Source organism: Armigeres subalbatus, chromosome 1, assembly GCF_024139115.2.
Source record: "Armigeres subalbatus isolate Guangzhou_Male chromosome 1, GZ_Asu_2, whole genome shotgun sequence".
Lineage (NCBI taxonomy): Eukaryota > Metazoa > Arthropoda > Insecta > Diptera > Culicidae > Armigeres > Armigeres subalbatus.
The window spans coordinates 52,100,684-52,119,183 of record NC_085139.1 but is presented as its reverse complement, the minus strand read 5'-3'; the positions used below and the strand labels follow the sequence as shown (position 1 = coordinate 52,119,183).

At 43.3% G+C, this 18,500-nt stretch overlaps 1 protein-coding gene across 3 annotated transcripts in view; it reads left to right on the top strand.

The window, feature by feature from the left end:
* The window catches only part of LOC134225416 (G protein-coupled receptor kinase 2), a 419,868-nt gene that overhangs the window by 213,153 nt on the left and 188,215 nt on the right, over window positions 1–18,500 (top strand). For all 3 annotated transcript variants that reach the window (XM_062705498.1, XM_062705488.1, XM_062705479.1), the window contains exon 4: window positions 5,626–5,721. In XM_062705498.1, the coding sequence (XP_062561482.1) occupies window positions 5,626–5,721 (96 nt within the window). The remainder of the gene's footprint in view (window positions 1–5,625; window positions 5,722–18,500) is intronic.

Genomic DNA, 18,500 nt, shown 5'->3' with positions numbered 1-18,500 from the left:
TACGTGGAGGTGGCGAATAAACCATGAGTCGCATGAGCTGCTGGGAGAACCATCCATCGTTCACACCTCGAAAATCGGACGACTGCGGTGGGCCGGGCACGTAGCCAGAATGTCGAACAGTAACCCGATGAAAATGGTTGTCGACAACGATCCGACGGGCACAAGAAGGCGAGGTGCGCATCGGGCAAGGTGGGAGATGACTTGCGAATCCTCCGTAGACTGCGTGATTGGCGACGTGTAGGCATGGACTTCGGCCTTAGTCTGAATAAATATATAATAAGAGATGCGCTTACTCTAGCCACACCACCACGCTATCTGTATGAAAGCATTACGTTATTAAATACATAAGCTTCCACCATTTGCATTGATGATGCCACGATAATACTCGAATATGAAAGAAAAAAGAGCAACCAGGGTTTCGACTTTTCGTTTCAATGAGACCAAAGCAATCGTTTTTCGGGCCAAGGGAAAATCTTGTTTCGTTGTTTATGTTGAGGATCATCTTTCACCCATCAATCTTTTCTCTAGAATTTGCATTGGAAGATGAGCGAAAATCTTGCCTATTAGATGAAAATCCTTTTTCGTTTCATTACTTTTATCTCTCACTCACTTTTCGCGAGAATTATCGCAGAACAATTACAAAATTGTATGGCCGCGCCGGGATTCGAACCCAGAGTAGTAACAATAATAGCTGTTGGGATGCGCTTATTTTAGCCACATCACCACGCTATCTGAATAAAAGTGTTAAGTTATTTGTTCCACATAAGCTACTAGGGCAAATGATCCGATAGTCGTGGGTGTTCCTATAGTTGCGGTAGTACAGTGTGCGTTAAATCAACGAATCAAACGCAGCAACCCATTACGTCTAATGATAAAACGATATGTCAATATACGAAGCAAGTAAAAACCGCATAGATTATCTTGAAAAACTGGTAAATATATAAAAAATACCTTACTAAATTTTTGCCTGTGCACCAATAGTTGCGGTAGTGTTCCTATAGTTGCGAGTCTCGTAAGAAAACAATGGGAATCGCAACTATAGGAACACGAATTAAAAAATACCGCAACTATTGGAACAGTGTACCAATTATTGTAGTTGATATTTTAGGACGGAATACATGGAATGCATGCGACAGAAGCACTTTTCCAATAAAATAAATGGGGAACGCTTTCGAATATATATCCAAGGTAAGCGAAATGGAATTTCATTTAATTCTAGGGAAATGAATAGTGTTGGAACGTGCTTAGTTCCTCCACTATTGGATCATTTACCCTACCATTTGCATTGATGATGCCACGAAAAGACTCGAATATAACGTTTAGCGGCAATCGTGAGCGAAAAATGATTATCACTCTCCAGGCTGTTTTTCTTTCCCGAAAAGCGATTTCTTCCCGAAAATTTTCGTGAGGGAGCATCCTGTGCTCCTGAGATTGAATGAGCATTACGAACCCTGCTAAGCGTATTAGGGAGCCGTGGGGTGTGTGCTCGATTCCCTTCTAATGGGTAGATTTTTTATTGTTGAGTGGAAAATTCTCCACTGGTACACTGGGTGTTTTGTGAATATCCTATCCGTTGTCTAATGCTAGGTGCTAAGTATTCAGTTTGTAAGACCTCTTCTTAGACGATGTTCCTGGTCTGTCTTAACTCTTATATAGTAAAAGAATTCCTTATTACACCAATAGACCAAGTATGATTGTATGAGATTGACAATTTAAAGCAAAAAAATGACGCAAGACCATCGTAATACTTCTGATTGACCGTTGCAAAACAACCTTCTTTCAAAATGGATTTCACATAAATTAATTTGTAAGATTTAGACTCAGGTTCATTTCCAATAGGTAATTATCAATTGCTTTTCAACAAAAATACCGTCAGGTTAATCTCACTTTAGTATTGAGCTTGCACATACAGCTGCAAATGCGATTAAAATGATTAATGACAGGCTTGTTGGTTGAAGAATGTTTGAACCAAGTGTTCTTAAAACAGTACATAATAGGGACAATAATACTGGCAAATGCGATTGGTTTCCATGTTTTGTTTAATGAAGTTTAATTTAAAAATAGACAATCATCATAGACACTTTTGGATGGCAATGATATTCCTAATGGTTTATTGCTAAAGCATTTTTACCCACTGGAGAGCGCTTTAGCAATGATGAACAAGATTTTTTGGATATGAGTTTTCAAAGAAATAAAAAAATCAATGCTCTGCAAGGTACCAGCTCGGTGTGAGCTACCATGCGTTTTCATCTATTCCTAGTCAGAGTTGCATTTGTTTGCTTTCCTTTAGTATTAAGGCCTAACAGATTGCTAAAATGCGGCTATAAATTGTATATTATTGCTTGATGAAATTCTTTGCCTTTGAAGCGTGACGTATTTACGTACTATCATGGCGCGGCACATCAATCGGTTCCCAGTAAACGGCACTAACGCTGCGGCTTATTTTGTTATGCCGCAACAGATGAAACCGATGTTGCAGCGAAGGCCAAAGGTGACGATCCTAAAACGGAAATCGAGATTATTCCATTGGGAGCAAATCTTAATCTTTGATTGCATGATAGCCGAAGGTTTCTATTGCAAGGAATCGTAGCTTTGCTAAACGTTTCAAGTCCGCGCACTCACAAGTGCGCGTCCATCCATCTCGCACCAACAACGTAAGATCACTCTCTCATTTGCATACAAGTGAGGACAACTGCGACGTTGGTATTTTCAGGAAGAAACAAACAACAGCGCTGTTCAATGCTCAGTGCGATCACTCGCGATGCGAAGAATTTGATAATTGATTCTCTCGCGAGCTCGGGAATGTGCAAGCTTCTCGTGGGGATGTAGTCAGTCGATGCATGCCGCGGTGCGGTTCAGAGTTGCCAGAAGTGGGATCAATTCCCCAATTTGAAAGCACTGCGTTTCTTATCTACATGTATTATATTGTTCAGAATTTGGACAAATCTAATTATGAGCTGTATAATTACGATCTCTGTTTATGAATTTTATACAAAGTTTTCAATTGTTAACAACAAGATTGCATATCGGACTTCTATATGGGTCTTTTGCGATAACAGTTTTTGAGTGTATTTAAAAATATAAATTGGCACCACATGCACTGTTTTGGTATAATAATTGTACACGCGGTGAATGGTGTGAACTGTCTGTGCACGGCTACACGCTAGAAGGAATTGACGTAATTGGCATTGGAATGAGTATTTTTTCGTCGCCTCTGCTTTTGTTTGGGCTTGTCATCATCATCACACTTCATTGCCCTGACGAATGCAAATAACGGATCATTCGCATTTCGCCGTGCCGCACCACTGCCACCGCTGCTGGCTGCGTTTCGCGCCCGCTCGCTTCGGTGATGTTTGTTTACATTGCGCAAATGTTTGATCGAGAAAAGGAAGATGTTTTTAATCGTGGTGCTTGTGCGCGGCTCTCGAGCGATGGATGACGGACAGCAGCCAGCATCAGCAGCAGTACGCGAAATAAGGACGAAGACGTTTCGATGATGGATGCCTTTCAGTCCATATGAGATATGGCTCACTTGAGCTTGCGGGGATTTTCTGAGGTGCATTCTGCGGGAATGTTTACAATTTGTTCCCGTCTTGTCTAGTGGGTGTCTAGCGCAGAATTGACCTGGCGAGGTCGTTAGGGATGACGCTGTTTTCATGGTGAGTTTCAAACGTTGTAATTGACTGGCTTTGGATGTTATGTCTAATATACAGTGTTGATTAATGACGGAAGTTCCTAAACGCATTCATTTAGGTTGCTAAGGGGTTGTCACCTGCTTAAAGGTAGCATGTGACAGATGTGCACGTTTTCCTTGGAATGGTTATTAACCCATCAGTATTGAAAGAAGTGTTGGAGTTAATCTTCCTTGTATGTGCACAACACTCTCCAACAGAACAATACAACAGATCATCATCTTCAATCGATTGTAGCCATATAGCAATCGATCGTCTGCTGCGCAGTCCTTCAAACACATGTATCCTATCCTACCTAAACGACGGCTAGCCTGTTGGTATAATAATGGGATGAACTCCACTCGTCTGGGCAGTGCGATAACACAGTAGTTTGACCGCGCTGTACTAAAACTGTCCAAGGTACCTGATCATCACTCTCGCTCTTCGGAGAAGCTGGATTGTGCAGTGGTGAATTTCCATCTGTTGTACGCAAAGGTCAAACTCGCTCGATAACGAAGATGCTAGGCAGTTCCGATCGATCCGTGGTACACACAACATCGAGAGTATACCGCAGTTCCTTAAAATAAAGTTCTTTGTTCAAACTTGTTAGAACAATATAGTGTCAGTTCGGAGCTAAGCATGTGCATGGAGTAGGAGTAAAGTGCTGTGAGATCGGTGAGAAACATAGCTTGTGGAAGTGAATCCTATGCCTGAAACTCCTTTTGGTACCACCTTAGGCCTATTTGTGTTTGTCACTGGATGTCTCCAACCGGTCCCAGTCGATGGAAAGTGCGATGGTTGTTCCGCACTTGAACCTTTGAGAACCGGAGTATAAAGACAGCGCAGACAGTGGCAGAGCATTTCCATCCGGATGGTTACTGATGTCGCCGAAGGGATAGACTTCAAACACGTATACACATTTACAACATTAGCAGCTAAGTAAAACCAATAGTTTTAAGTAAATACTGGGTGGGTTAATAAATGGGATATGCATGTTAAATTTCAGCATTTTTTTTATTTACTGATGATTTCGTGGAGTTTAATCGTTTAGTTGAATTTTTGACGCTGAGCCGCGAACCTGTGCAGGCTGCTTTCTCGCAGACCAGCAGATCTCACACATGTTTAGTTAATTGTAATTTCATGATTTTGTCTCATGCCGGTGGGTGGTTTTTCCCCGAGTGACAGGGTTTCAAGTTTTTTTTTATAATGTTCTAAATCCGCATAATACCCAAAGAAAAAACTATTTTCCAGATTTTGCGACGAAAAACTCTTTCACCGCCGCTTTTGAAACCTGAAACAATCTTGTACCACGCGCCTCCACATTATGATCATTGATCACAACTGCCTGTATGCTTCTGGGTCCTCTGAACCGAAGATGCTTTGATAATGCAAACAGTGTTCGGACCTTTTTCTAGCATCAATGATCATCGAAACCTCATCTGGTAATAACAGAATAAAACTTACCAAAGTCGTAATTTATCTTTAACGGATACCCGCTCCGCTGGGTAATAAACCAAAGTTTAAACCCTCGGAACCAAACCGGCTGCGAAGTGCTCACTTTTTACGGCCTGCCAAATGCTTTAATTTGCACCCGGCAAGCGTTGTAGGTGGGAATCTAATTGAATGTGGCCAACGGCAGCGGCCCACCGCAGAACCAGTGCGCACAACGTTAATTATGCTAATGAAGCGCTTCAGCCTTAGCTGAATCACCCGCAACACCGCCCCAAGAGATATTCCCACTTTTGACGCCGAGTAAGATCTTAATTTTCGTTTGTTAATTCATGACTTACCTATAAGGAAGGAAAAAGGGATTCAAATTACATCTCTTGTTTCGATATCAGCGGGGATTCTAACTGTGCGCTGTGCCCGTGGGTCCGGATCCGTCGCTTTTGAATAGCTTACACTCCACTAATGATATCGTATTTAATCGTTTTTCTTGATTTTCTCGTTTCAGGAGGATCCGATAGCAACAAGGGTAAAAGTAAAAAGTGGCGCAAAATCCTCCAGTTTCCACACATATCGCAATGTATAGATCTCAAGAACAAAATAGGTAAGTGGATAATACTTTGACTGACACAAAAAGGATAACATGGACTTATGGGAAACCACAAAATTAATTTCTGTTGCTTATTTTTCCGACGGTCTTTTGAATGTGCTATTTACGGCGCAAGGTTTTGAAAGGGGAATAGTGTCCTATTTCTTTTCTGTTTGGTATAATCTTCTCATGGAAGAGTTCATTCTATTGCTTCATATGGAGAACCAAAGCCTTTGCTGAACGCATACTAATTTGGCGCTGAATATATGTTTGAAGTATTAACGGACTGTTGAAAAAGTTTTCCCTATTGTGATATGAATTACTTATAGATATGAATAGGGATAATGAACTCAATTGAAATTTAGTTTCTGTGAAAATTGAATGACTGTGTAGGACATCAAGTGCCACATCGAGGAAATTGTCACACTGTATGCTTAAAAAACCTTTTTTTTGTTTGTCAAAGTGAAAAAAATATCAGTAATATGTAATAAAATTAGCATTAGCATTAGCATTTAGCAGTTCGCACAAATTCGTAGGTGGTACAAGCCAAGACTATTGTATGAGAGTAGCATCACTTTCATCCGTTACCACAGATATTGATTTGGGACTAATCACTAACTCTTAGATGCAAGCAATGCACTCTCCAATAGTCGAGATCTGTCCTGGCCACGTCCTTGCGAATGCTGAGGAAGGGGAAGGATGGTTTGTTGGACACCTACTTAAGAAAGATGCAGAGAACTCTACGACCTCTCATAGGTGCCACGGGAGGTTTTGGGATTGCGTGAAAGGTTATAACAGTAGGAATCGTTTTGGTATAACGTGAAACACAGAAAGAACTAAGATGGAAATACAAAGTAGGAAAGGGACGAGCCTGGAATTGAACCCAAGACCTCCTGCTTATAAGGCAGAAGCGGAAGCCACTAGACCACCGAGCTCGTCATCAGCAATATGTAATAAAATGGATAAAAAATTTCATTTTCAGCGTTTCACATACGTATGAAAATTTGATAAAATGAATTTGTTAATGCAAATACCCATTACAATGCGTCACATTTCAAGCTACGCATCTCTAAGATCTCATAATGTGCACAAAAAACGGGGAAGGAAGGCACATCAAACTGAACGTTTGAGTGAAACGGTTGGTCGGAATGGCCGATTGACTGAAAATGTCGGTTGGACGAATAGGTCATTTGTCCGAAAATGCAGTTTTTCGAAAGGGTCTTTTAGCGGAACGGTTTATACGCCGAAAATGTTGTTTGGCCGAAAGCGACATGTGGCCGAAAAGAGGACATACGGCTGTACTGGTGATTTGGCCGAAAAAGTCCTTTGCCAAAATTATCGTTTGACTAAAAATGTTGTTTGGCAGAACGGGTCAAATGATCGAGACTGCCGTCGTTGTGCTGAAAAGGCTATTTGGTTGAAAATGCAAACTGGCTGAAAAAGTACGCATTGCTAAGATTTTAAAATGTACGTGAATTTTGTCAAAAATGACATACGGCTGAAGAGAATAGATGGCTGAAGTGGTAACCCCAATGATAATGATTCTGGCTCCGTAAAGTTGGTTTCACGATGTCTGAGCCTGCCAAATGAACGAATAGCTCACCAAAAATTAAGCAATACCGTCGTCGGTCGTGTCCGAAATGTAGCAAGGTAATTTTTTTCAACCGCCAAAATCAACGAAAAACGCAGATCTCGAGTTCATTCCGCTATCCAAAACACGTTCGAACGCTCACTGATTCATTCTTTTTATACCGCACAAATCAGAACGTAAATAAATCGGGTCTCGTAATCGGACTTCCCCGTTAAACATGTTCAATAGCGCACCAATTAATTTTCTTTTTGCCGCACAAATCTGAACGAAATAATGCGATTCTTGAAATCTTTCTGTTCTCTTAAACACGTTCGATCGCGCAGTATTTTTATTTGTTCGACCGCACAAATCAGAACGGAATATCACGGATGCCGTGATCGGTCTTTTCTCCAAAACACGTTCGATCGCGCACTCCACGGCTGAACTTGTCATTAAGCCAGGAAAGACGTTTGTCCGAAATGGTTGACGAAAATGGCCGAAAATGTCGTTTGGGCAAAAAAGAAATGCAATTTGTCCGAAATGGTTGTTTGCCAGAAAAAGCAATTTTGGCGAAAATGTCATGTGGCTGAACGAGTGCTACGCCCGGAAATATGTTATTTGACCGAAAAAGTGAGCATCGCTATGATCCTAAAATGCACACAAAAAATCTTACACAGGAGAGAGGTTCAGTTGAAAGCCATTTGGCGGAATGCCACATAGCCGAATAACACGCTGTGTGAGAAGCGATCTAGCCGAATTTCATTTGGCAGGAGTTAGCGTTTGACCAAATGCGGTTGAAGTGGTGTTCAGCTGAATAAGTCGTTTGGCCGAATATAAGTGACATGTCGGCCTCCGCCGACATCTCAATGCATCGTACGTGGATATTCCTCGGAAAAAACTGTAAAAAAAAAACAAAAATTTCATCATTTCATCAAAGGAATTGACGATGAAATTCTTAAAACAAAATAATTTGGTAGTTTCGTAGAATTTGCTAAGGAAACTCGAAAAAATCTCGCAGAATTGGCTGAGGAAATCCGAATGAGTATCAATAACCATATAATTCGAAGCTTTTTTTTTTGTTTCTTTATTAAAATAATTCGTAGCTGATACTTGACTAGAACTTGCGAAATGTACAGGAAACCAAATAAATGGAGCTTGGCGTTTGCTATCCGTTTCCAATCGATACATTTGGAGAGCTCATATATGTTTAGTCAACAACGACTCCGCTCACGTTCTCACGGTAATGTAGGAAAGAAAGAATTGTAAGTTCGACTTTATTTGCTACTAGATATCGAGAATACCTCTGCATCCACACGATTGTCTAGGAAAAGAGTATCGTGTTAGTTACAAAGGATATTTTATCTGGAATAACTTTGGTGAGCAATGCGATCCATGAGATGGGATGTATTAAAACGCATCTAAAATATCCTTCTCACGTTGCTTTCAATCGAACTGGCGTGCCAAACGAAACTACAATTAATTAGCTCACCGAGCTTGAAAAGCAGAAGAAAATATTTTGGATGATCACGTGATCGTTCAGTGTGCTGTCCATACGATAAAACGCGCACTGATTAATTTACAATCGTTCTGAGTGCTGTTCAAAGCACAATAAAATGCACTTTCAGTTACACGAAATACGATCAATCATGTACGATTCGATATGCTGACCAATCGCAAAAAACAGAAAACAAAAACCATCCGAATCTCAAAAGTGTTCCGCGTCCTGATCGAATCACTCAATCGCGTAAAACTTGCTGAGTCAATTTGGAATAACTTGCCGAAGACAATTCGAAGAATTTGCTTAGGATGAATTTGTCAGGAAAATACCAAAACGTTGACGATGAATTTGCGAAGAACATGTCGAAGGAATTTCGAAGAATTTGCCGAGGAAATTGAAAGGATTTTGTTGAGGAAATCTCGAAGAATTAGCGCAGAAAATTCTGAAAAATTATACAAAGGCTTTTTCGAATAATCTGCCGAAGAAATATTGAAGAAAATGCAGAAAAATATTGTAACGCCGCCGCGGTTAGCAAAAATTATTATGGCGCTTACTGCCAAGGAGGAAGGAGTTTCTGAAGCCTCCTTTCAAGAGGCTCGGAAGCCTTATTTCAAGAGGCTTGAAAGCCTCCTTTCAAGAGGCTCGGAAGCCTCCTTTCAAGAGGCTCGGAAGCCTCCTTTCAAGAGGCTCGGAAGCCTCCTTTCAAGAGGCTCGGAAGCTTCCTTTCAAGAGGCTCGGAAGCCTCCTTTCAAGAGGCTCGGAAGCCTCCTTTCAAGAGGCTCAGAGCGCCTCCTTTCAAGAGGCTCAAGCCTCCTTTCAAGAGGCCTCAGAAGCCTCCTTTCAAGAGGCCTCAGAAGCCTCCTTTCAAGAGGCTCAAGCCTCCTTTCAAGAGGCTCAGAGCCTCCTTTCAAGAGGCTCAGAGCCTCCTTTCAAGAGGCTCAGAAGCCTCCTTTCAAGAGGCTCAGAAGCCTCCTTTCAAGAGGCTCAGGCCTCCTTCAAGAGGCCTCCTTTCAAGAGGCTCAGAGCCTCCTTTCAAGAGGCTCAAGCCTCCTTTCAAGAGGCTCGGAAGCCTCCTTTCAAGAGGCCTGGAAGCCTCCTTTCAAGAGGCCCAAGCCTCCTTCAAGAGGCCTCGGAAGCCTCCTTCAAGAGGCCTGGAAGCCTCCTTTCAAGAGGCTCTGGAAGCCTCCTTCAAGAGGCTCAGAGCCTCCTTCCAAGAGGCCTGGAAGCCTCCTTCCAAGAGGCTCAGAAGCCTCCTTCAAGAGGCCTCAGAGCCTCCCTTCCAAGAGGCTCAGAAGCCTCCTTCAAGAGGCTGGAAGCCTCCTTCCAAGAGGCTCGGAAGCCTCCTTCAAGAGGCTCAGAAGCCTCCTTCAAGAGGCTCAGAGCCTCCTTCAAGAGGCTCTGGAAGCCTCCTTCCAAGAGGCCTCAGAGCCTCCTTCCAAGAGGCTCAGGCCTCCTTCAAGAGGCTCAGAAGCCTCCTTCCAAGAGGCTCGGAAGCCTCCCTTCCAAGAGGCTCAGGCCTCCTTCCAAGAGGCTCAGGAAGCCTCCTTCCAAGAGGCCTGGAAGCCTCCTTCCAAGAGGCTCAGAGCCTCCTTCCAAGAGGCTCAGAAGCCTCCTTCCAAGAGGCTCAGAAGCCTCCTTCCAAGAGGCTCAGGCCTCCTTCCAAGAGGCTCAGAAGCCTCCTTCCAAGAGGCTCGGAAGCCTCCTTCCAAGAGGCTCAGGCCTCCTTCCAAGAGGCTGGAAGCCTCCTTCCAAGAGGCTCAGGCCTCCTTCCAAGAGGCTCAGAGCCTCCTTCCAAGAGGCTCAGAAGCCTCCTTCCAAGAGGCCTCGGAAGCCTCCTTCCAAGAGGCCTGGAAGCCTCCTTCCAAGAGGCTCAGAGCCTCCTTCCAAGAGGCTCAGAGCCTCCTTCCAAGAGGCCCGGAAGCCTCCTTCCAAGAGGCTCAGGAAGCCTCCTTCCAAGAGGCCTCAGGCCTCCTTCCAAGAGGCTCAGAAGCCTCCTTCCAAGAGGCTCAGGCCTCCTTCCAAGAGGCCTGGAAGCCTCCTTCCAAGAGGCTCCAGCCTCCTTCCAAGAGGCTCAGAGCCTCCTTCCAAGAGGCTCAAGCCTCCTTCCAAGAGGCTCGGAAGCCTCCTTCCAAGAGGCCTGGAAGCCTCCTTCCAAGAGGCTCAGCCTCCTTCCAAGAGGCCTGGAAGCCTCCTTCCAAGAGGCCTGGAAGCCTCCTTCCAAGAGGCTCAAGCCTCCTTCAGGCCTCAGGCCTCCTCAGGCTCAGAGGCCTCCTTCCAAGAGGCTCAGAAGCCTCCTTCAAGAGGCTCAGAAGCCTCCTTTCAAGAGGCTCAGGCCTCCTTCAAGAGGCCTGGAAGCCTCCTTTCCAAGAGGCCTGGAAGCCTCCTTCCAAGAGGCTCAGGCCTCCTTTCAAGAGGCTCAGAAGCCTCCTTTCAAGAGGCTCGGAAGCCTCCTTCAAGAGGCCTGGAAGCCTCCTTCAAGAGGCTCCAGCCTCCTTCAAGAGGCTCAGGCCTCCTTCAAGAGGCCTGGAAGCCTCCTTCAAGAGGCCTGGAAGCCTCCTTTCAAGAGGCTCAGAGCCTCCTTCAAGAGGCCTGGAAGCCTCCTTTCAAGAGGCTCAGAAGCCTCCTTCAAGAGGCCTGGAAGCCTCCTTTCAAGAGGCTCAGAGCCTCCTTTCAAGAGGCCTCAAGCCTCCTTTCAAGAGGCTCAGGCCTCCTTTCAAGAGGCTCAGAAGCCTCCTTTCAAGAGGCTGCCTCCTTTCAAGAGGCTCAGAGCCTCCTTTCAAGAGCCTCCTTTCAAGAGGCTCAGCCTCCTTTCAAGAGGCTCAGGCCTCCTTTCAAGAGGCTCAGCCTCCTTTCAAGAGGCCCTGGAAGCCTCCTTTCAAGAGGCCTCAGAGCCTCCTTTCAAGAGGCTCAGAGCCTCCTTTCAAGAGGCCCGGAAGCCTCCTTTCAAGAGGCTCAGAAGCCTCCTTTCAAGAGGCCTGGAAGCCTCCTTTCAAGAGGCTCACAGCCTCCTTTCAAGAGGCCCAAGCCTCCTTCAAGAGGCCTGGAAGCCTCCTTTCAAGAGGCCTGGAAGCCTCCTTTCAAGAGGCCTCAGAGCCTCCTTTCAAGAGGCTCAGAGCCTCCTTTCAAGAGGCTCAGAAGCCTCCTTCAAGAGGCTCAGAAGCCTCCTTTCAAGAGGCTCAGAAGCCTCCTTTCAAGAGGCTCAGAAGCCTCCTTTCAAGAGGCTCCAAGCCTCCTTCCAAGAGGCCTGGAAGCCTCCTTCAAGAGGCTCAGGAAGCCTCCTTCCAAGAGGCTCAAGCCTCCTTCCAAGAGGCCTGGAAGCCTCCTTCCAAGAGGCTCAGAAGCCTCCTTCCAAGAGGCCTCAGAAGCCTCCTTCCAAGAGGCCTCAGAAGCCTCCTCCAAGAGGCTCAGAAGCCTCCTTCCAAGAGGCTCAGAAGCCTCCTTCCAAGAGGCTCAGGCCTCCTTCCAAGAGGCTCAGGCCTCCTTCCAAGAGGCTCAGAAGCCTCCTTCCAAGAGGCTCAGAAGCCTCCTTCAAGAGGCTCAGAAGCCTCCTTCCAAGAGGCCTGGAAGCCTCCTTCCAAGAGGCCTGGAAGCCTCCTCCAAGAGGCTCGGAAGCCTCCTTCCAAGAGGCTCAGGCCTCCTTCCAAGAGGCCTGGAAGCCTCCTTCCAAGAGGCCTGGAAGCCTCCTTCCAAGAGGCTCAGAAGCCTCCTTCCAAGAGGCCTGGAAGCCTCCTTCCAAGAGGCCTGGAAGCCTCCTTCCAAGAGGCTCAGGCCTCCTTCCAAGAGGCTCAGAAGCCTCCTTCCAAGAGGCCTGGAAGCCTCCTTCCAAGAGGCTCAAGCCTCCTTCCAAGAGGCTCAGAGCCTCCTTCCAAGAGGCTCAGAAGCCTCCTTCCAAGAGGCCTGGAAGCCTCCTTCCAAGAGGCTCAGAGCCTCCTTCCAAGAGGCCTGGAAGCCTCCTTCCAAGAGGCTCAGAAGCCTCCTTCCAAGAGGCTCAGCCTCCTTCCAAGAGGCCTCAAGCCTCCTTCCAAGAGGCTCGGAAGCCTCCTTCCAAGAGGCTCGGAAGCCTCCTTCCAAGAGGCTCGGAAGCCTCCTTCCAAGAGGCTCGGAAGCCTCCTTCCAAGAGGCTCGGAAGCCTCCTTCCAAGGGGCTCGGAAGCCTCCTTCCAAGGGGCTCGGAAGCCACCTTCCAAAAGGCTCGGAAGCCTCCTTCCAAAAAGCTCGGAAATCTCCTTTCAAAAGGCTCGGAAGCCTACCTTGAAGAGGCTCAGATCTTCAAAGACTTGTAGGAAGCTTGATGTATGAACATGATTTGAATTGGAAAACTTCACGAAAACCAAAACCTCCTGAGAAAAAGGTTGAGTACCGCTGCTTTTCGGTCTTGTAGTTTCCGGTCAATTGTTTTCTGCTCGAATGACTTTCGGCCAAACGGCCCTTCCTTGAAGTTTACAGCTGAATTATGGATTTTAAAAAATCGCTGATATTAATCGAAAATTGACTTGCACTGGCTGGTACTAATCGAAAATATAAACTTGTACCGAAAGGCTATATGATAACTCCACAGGTTTCATTTGACGGGTAATCCTGTCTCATTAATATTGAGGTCAGAAGCTATGGCCAAAAAAAGCTATTTTATGCGCAATTTTTGTTGCATAAGTCGATTGTACTGTGCAATGTTTCCCTCTGTATGTAACCTCACAAGTCTCTTCCGCATTAATGAAAAATGGCATCAACCAGCTTGGTCATTGCTGTCTTGCTTACACCCAAGGAAGTCAAGCAAATATCGCGCCCAACAATTTCTTAAGGCAGAGCACAAATCGTACCTTGGACTTGGACACTGTTTTACCGTTGGGCGACAATCTTACAAATCATACAATTTTATTTCTGTATCCCCACGTAGATACCAGCATCCGCTTCATAAAAAGGAACCGTTCCGTAGATCTCGAATTACGGATACAAATTAAATCAAACGAAATGAAAACTCTTTTGATACGCAAGGGCATATCCAATTTTCCCTACTTCTTTTATGTTCGCCCATTCCAACGAACGAACGCGTAATCAACCATCGGATTTTGCACTGTGCAGGGAATGGTAGATGTGTAAGATCCAGCAAGCTGGATGTCACTCCGCATCTCCAAATTATACCGAAAGGATAATGATTTCCGCTTCATTCCTCCCGAGAAAACAGCGCGCGCTCGCGCCCTTTTCTTCGCCATGTTTTCGCTCGTCGAAACAGCAGCACGGGATTAGATTACATCAAGCGTAAGTGGTAAAAATGACTTCCCCAGTATCGCAACATAATCCGCGCCACTGCTCATAGGAGACGAATCCGGGGATTACACCAGCAGCGGGAGGAAATGAATTCAAATGAATTCAAAGTCGTCCACACACACGGTGTCTTTGGCCGAGGGAGTTTAAAATAATAAAAAAAAAGTTGGGTATGCTGTGGAATTATGAAATAAAGAGAACTACTCCGGATGGAATAACCTCACTCACATGTAAGGAGGATACAAAAAAAATTGAAATGATGGGTTTTTCGGCGATACTGTCGAATTGATTGCAAAAATATTCTCCCATAGAAACACCGCATTTATCGGTGGGGACGGTCCACAAATGTGTACGTCGTTGTGTGCATTTCGGAGAAAATCTATCTAATGATACAGAAAATGGGAACGGAAGTGAGATGACAGCTTCTGAAGCCGTTCCTAAATTCAGTGAACTTTAGCTTTGTTCTTTTATTCCATTTTTGATAATACGGTTTGTAGGTCAACGAAGGTTATCATCCAGTGCCGGAATGTACCACAGAAGGACGACATTGCGGTGAATCGTGGAAAAGGATCGAAATAATGGGTTTTCTATTCAACCCTCCTAAATGGCTTCCATTTGGGAAGTGGTTGAGTTTGGTATCAGTTGGAAGACCAGTCGCGTAGTTCGACTTCACGTTATTTGAAATCTCAGATTATTGTACATACATAGTGTCTTCCCATTCTTCTTCTCTTGTCTTACAGTTTTTTGATACAATTACTATTGATTGAAAGAAAATGTGATTTTTCATAGTAAATTAATAATTTCTATCACTCGAACCACGTTGCTGCTATCGCTCTCAAATTTGTTAATTTTTATCGTTCAATTTCTTAAAATATAATAAATTACCATCAAACATATGGCATTTGACAATCCCATTGCCGAAGTTAATGTATGAACATCAAATGGTAAAGATTATTCAAGATTTTGTTATTGAGCAGTGATTTATCAATTAGAAGTTTAAGAATAATGACTCAAACAGTCACGACTGAAATCGTTATATAATACATTAATTAGCTGAGTTTTGAATATGCAATAATTATTTAAATCATATATATGGCTTTGACGATTCCAGTGATAATAGTTTACGGTACTCCGCACCGCCATAAATTAGCCGGGGTGCCTCTTGTGGCGACTTTTATGGTACATTACGTCAATACGCATGCCACGTTAAACAAGCAATAAACGCAAAAAGATAAAAACTTATCCGTACGTTTAACCCGGAGGCGACACCCGCATAATTGCTTCAATTGCATTGTTCAGTTCGCAAAAATAAAATCTTAAAACATCCCGCGTACTATAGCGAATTAAGGATCATCAAGCATCATTTGCAACCTTAGTTAGTGGGACTATAGCCATGACCGATACACCTACTCTACACACCATGGTAGTAGGGCAAAGTTGGAAAACTTTGAAAAGGAAATGATAACATGATGTTGATAAGATTGAATCTATTAACAAACGCTGCTTCGGTTTAGCATCGACCAAAACAAAAACGTTCCTTGGAAATGGCTCGTTTTTCACAGAAATTCAAAAATTACTTTTATTACCGTTATCTTTTTATCAGAATAACAAACATATGGAAATTATTCGAAACGCAGAAGAAATTAGAAATTTCTAATGTTAGAATTGAAACAAAAAAGCAAAATTTCCACTGGAAAAAAAGAACGTTTCATTGTTTCATTCTTTATGGAAACTTTTTAAAACTTTTTAAATCTCTTTTAAAAAATAATATTTAGTAATTGTAAATGAAATTTTGGAGAATTTATTGTTCTTTGTGGGAGTTGATTTTGCTGCCGTTCCGCATTCAGGTCATGCAGCAATTTCTGCATCTAGCATCCGGGGATAGGTGAACCCACGCGTCACAATGAACTTTACACGGTTCACGTCATACACCTTTCAGCCCGAAGGATACCGAGCTGGCCGCGCTCGGCAGCAGAACGCTCGTAAGCCCCGTCACATCAACCGACAGCGACTGGGGGTTCCTCTCTAATCTATATTAATGGATAGAACGCTGGCTGACGTGACGGTAGCCTCCTAGCGATTTTCTATGTGCATTGCTAGAAGCGGAACTAAAAGCTCCGTGTAAACGAAGGCCAATGCCTGCCAGGTATCGTGCACGGCCAGCATCAGCACCCGCAGGGAGGGTGGTGATGGTGGTGATGATCCGGAAAAATACCGTCCACAGTTCGGGTCATTACAAGCGGCTTACAGTGTCACCACCGTTATCGCTTGCATCATCATCAGAATTGTAAGCATCGCAGACGTCATGTGATTATTATGTATGAGCGCAGAATAAAATGACTGCTTGGGATGAGTGACATCAGTTCCATTAGTGTCTCTTTTCTACATACATCCAGGAGTACACTGGTTTTCACGATTCTGAATGATTCTGCTGATCATTATTATAGCTTGTTTGGATTGAGAGCGTTTTTTTACATGAAACAAGCAGTACGTGAACGATTTTTCCGATTTTTAAGCTTTTAAAGTAAAATGCCTGATTAAGGTACACCGGGGCAAGTTGAAACGGTTTTTTCAAAGTTGAAGTTTGAAGTGCTGTAAAAAAATCATCCTTTGATACATTTTTAATCCGTTTGCGGTGTTTTATATTTCGGGCCAAAGATTATGCATAAAAAATAAGCAACCTTACCAAACTTTTTTATAAATATTTTGTATACTGAAAATATGTTTTTATATGCATTTTTGCAACTTGCCCCACATATCGGGGCAAGTTGAAACACTGCGCTATATACAGACATAACTTAATTTTACCGTATTAAAAACAAAACATATGTTCTCAGTGAGACTCAAGATCCACGAGGTTGTTAAGGTGACTGTACTGCCAGGATTCGCAAAAGAGTCCCATGAAAAGTTTTGACGGTTTTTATTTTCTTTCAGAAATTAGCTCAAAATTGTCTCCTGTTTAAGAAAAAATGATAAAATAGTAGGCTTTGTTCTAGAAATTTGAAAATCAAATCCCATTTGTGTAGTCTCATCTTGATATTTTCTCTCATAAAAGACACATTTCAGATTTTGATACTCTTTTACACAAAAATAAACTAAAATATGGGACTCTTATGCGAAAAAGGGCAGTATACAACAAAGTCACAAACGTAATTTTCAGGGACCAAATTCAAAAAACTTCGTGAACCAGCAAAAATACACCGTGTGTTAATTCATGGATTCGGGAACACAGATTGTTCCAGAGAACGTGACTGTGTTCCCGAATCCGTGGCTGTTGTTCACGAAAAATACACCGTGAACTTGTTAGTTCACGAATTCATGAACGCTTTTTTTTTGCGTGCAGTTTGATTACGTCCTACTGGTGACCACTCGGATTACTTTTCAGGTTGGTTCATTAGTTAGTTCACTTAAATTGTGTGCCTAATTAATTCGGTTGTGGCTTCTCCATAAATTCACATTAATTAACCAGCGTATCTCTCATAAACTCCTCGATTAGAGAAAGAGGGGACTGGGGAAGTGAATGGTGGAGTTACTGAAATGTTTACATGCTCTATGTTTCATATTTTTGAGTGCCAGTGCTCACTACGAGGAGAAGTTGATTAAGAATCTCAAATCTAGACCATGCAGTTTAACCATGACCGTTTTCATCCTATACTTTAGTGAAGATTGTAGGAGGGCATTCATGACGGGATGGCGGAAATTTATTAAATTTATTTTCAGAAGTTTGGACCTTTTCATAAATTTATGTTCTTCTAATGTGTTTACGGACCATGTTGAATTCTGAAAAAAAAATTACTTTAAATTGCGAGGGTGACGTTTTGAATCGTTGTTTCAACTTGCCCCACACCACGCATTTCTATTTGCCCCGATAGGTTAAAAATGCGGTTCAATTTCAAACGACCATATTTCAAAAATTAAAATGGGTTTTTCATTGATTTTTCATAATCAATATGCTTATTCAACATTGGATGATTGCATACCATGCAAATTTGATGAAAAAACTATTCCAAACATCATTTTGAGACCTGTTTCATTGGCACGTCAAATAGTTGGTTTAGATTTTGCAAAGGGTGGAAAATAAACAATGGCAGGAATTGCTTCTAGTAGTTGCAATTTTCCGGGAATGGCAGTCAGAAGGTGCGCTTAGGGGAGTAGTTTGTTGAAAAAAATAATCAGGGCATTCGGTCATTCCAGATCTAAATTACAGTTTCTGTTTCAACTTACCCCGCATTTCAACTTGCTCCGGTGTACCTTATACATTCTTATCCGCAATCATGTTCGATTAATGGGACATTGTCTTCTATAATATTTTTCAAGCACATCTTCAGTTACTCTCTACTTTGAGTTTTAGATGTTGTAATCCCCGTTTTAGATGTTGTTGTAATGCCAACAAATTATTTTTGTTGTTGTGAGTGATGATCCAAGTCTTCCAAAATTAAGCTGGTTTTCAGGTGATGTTAATATG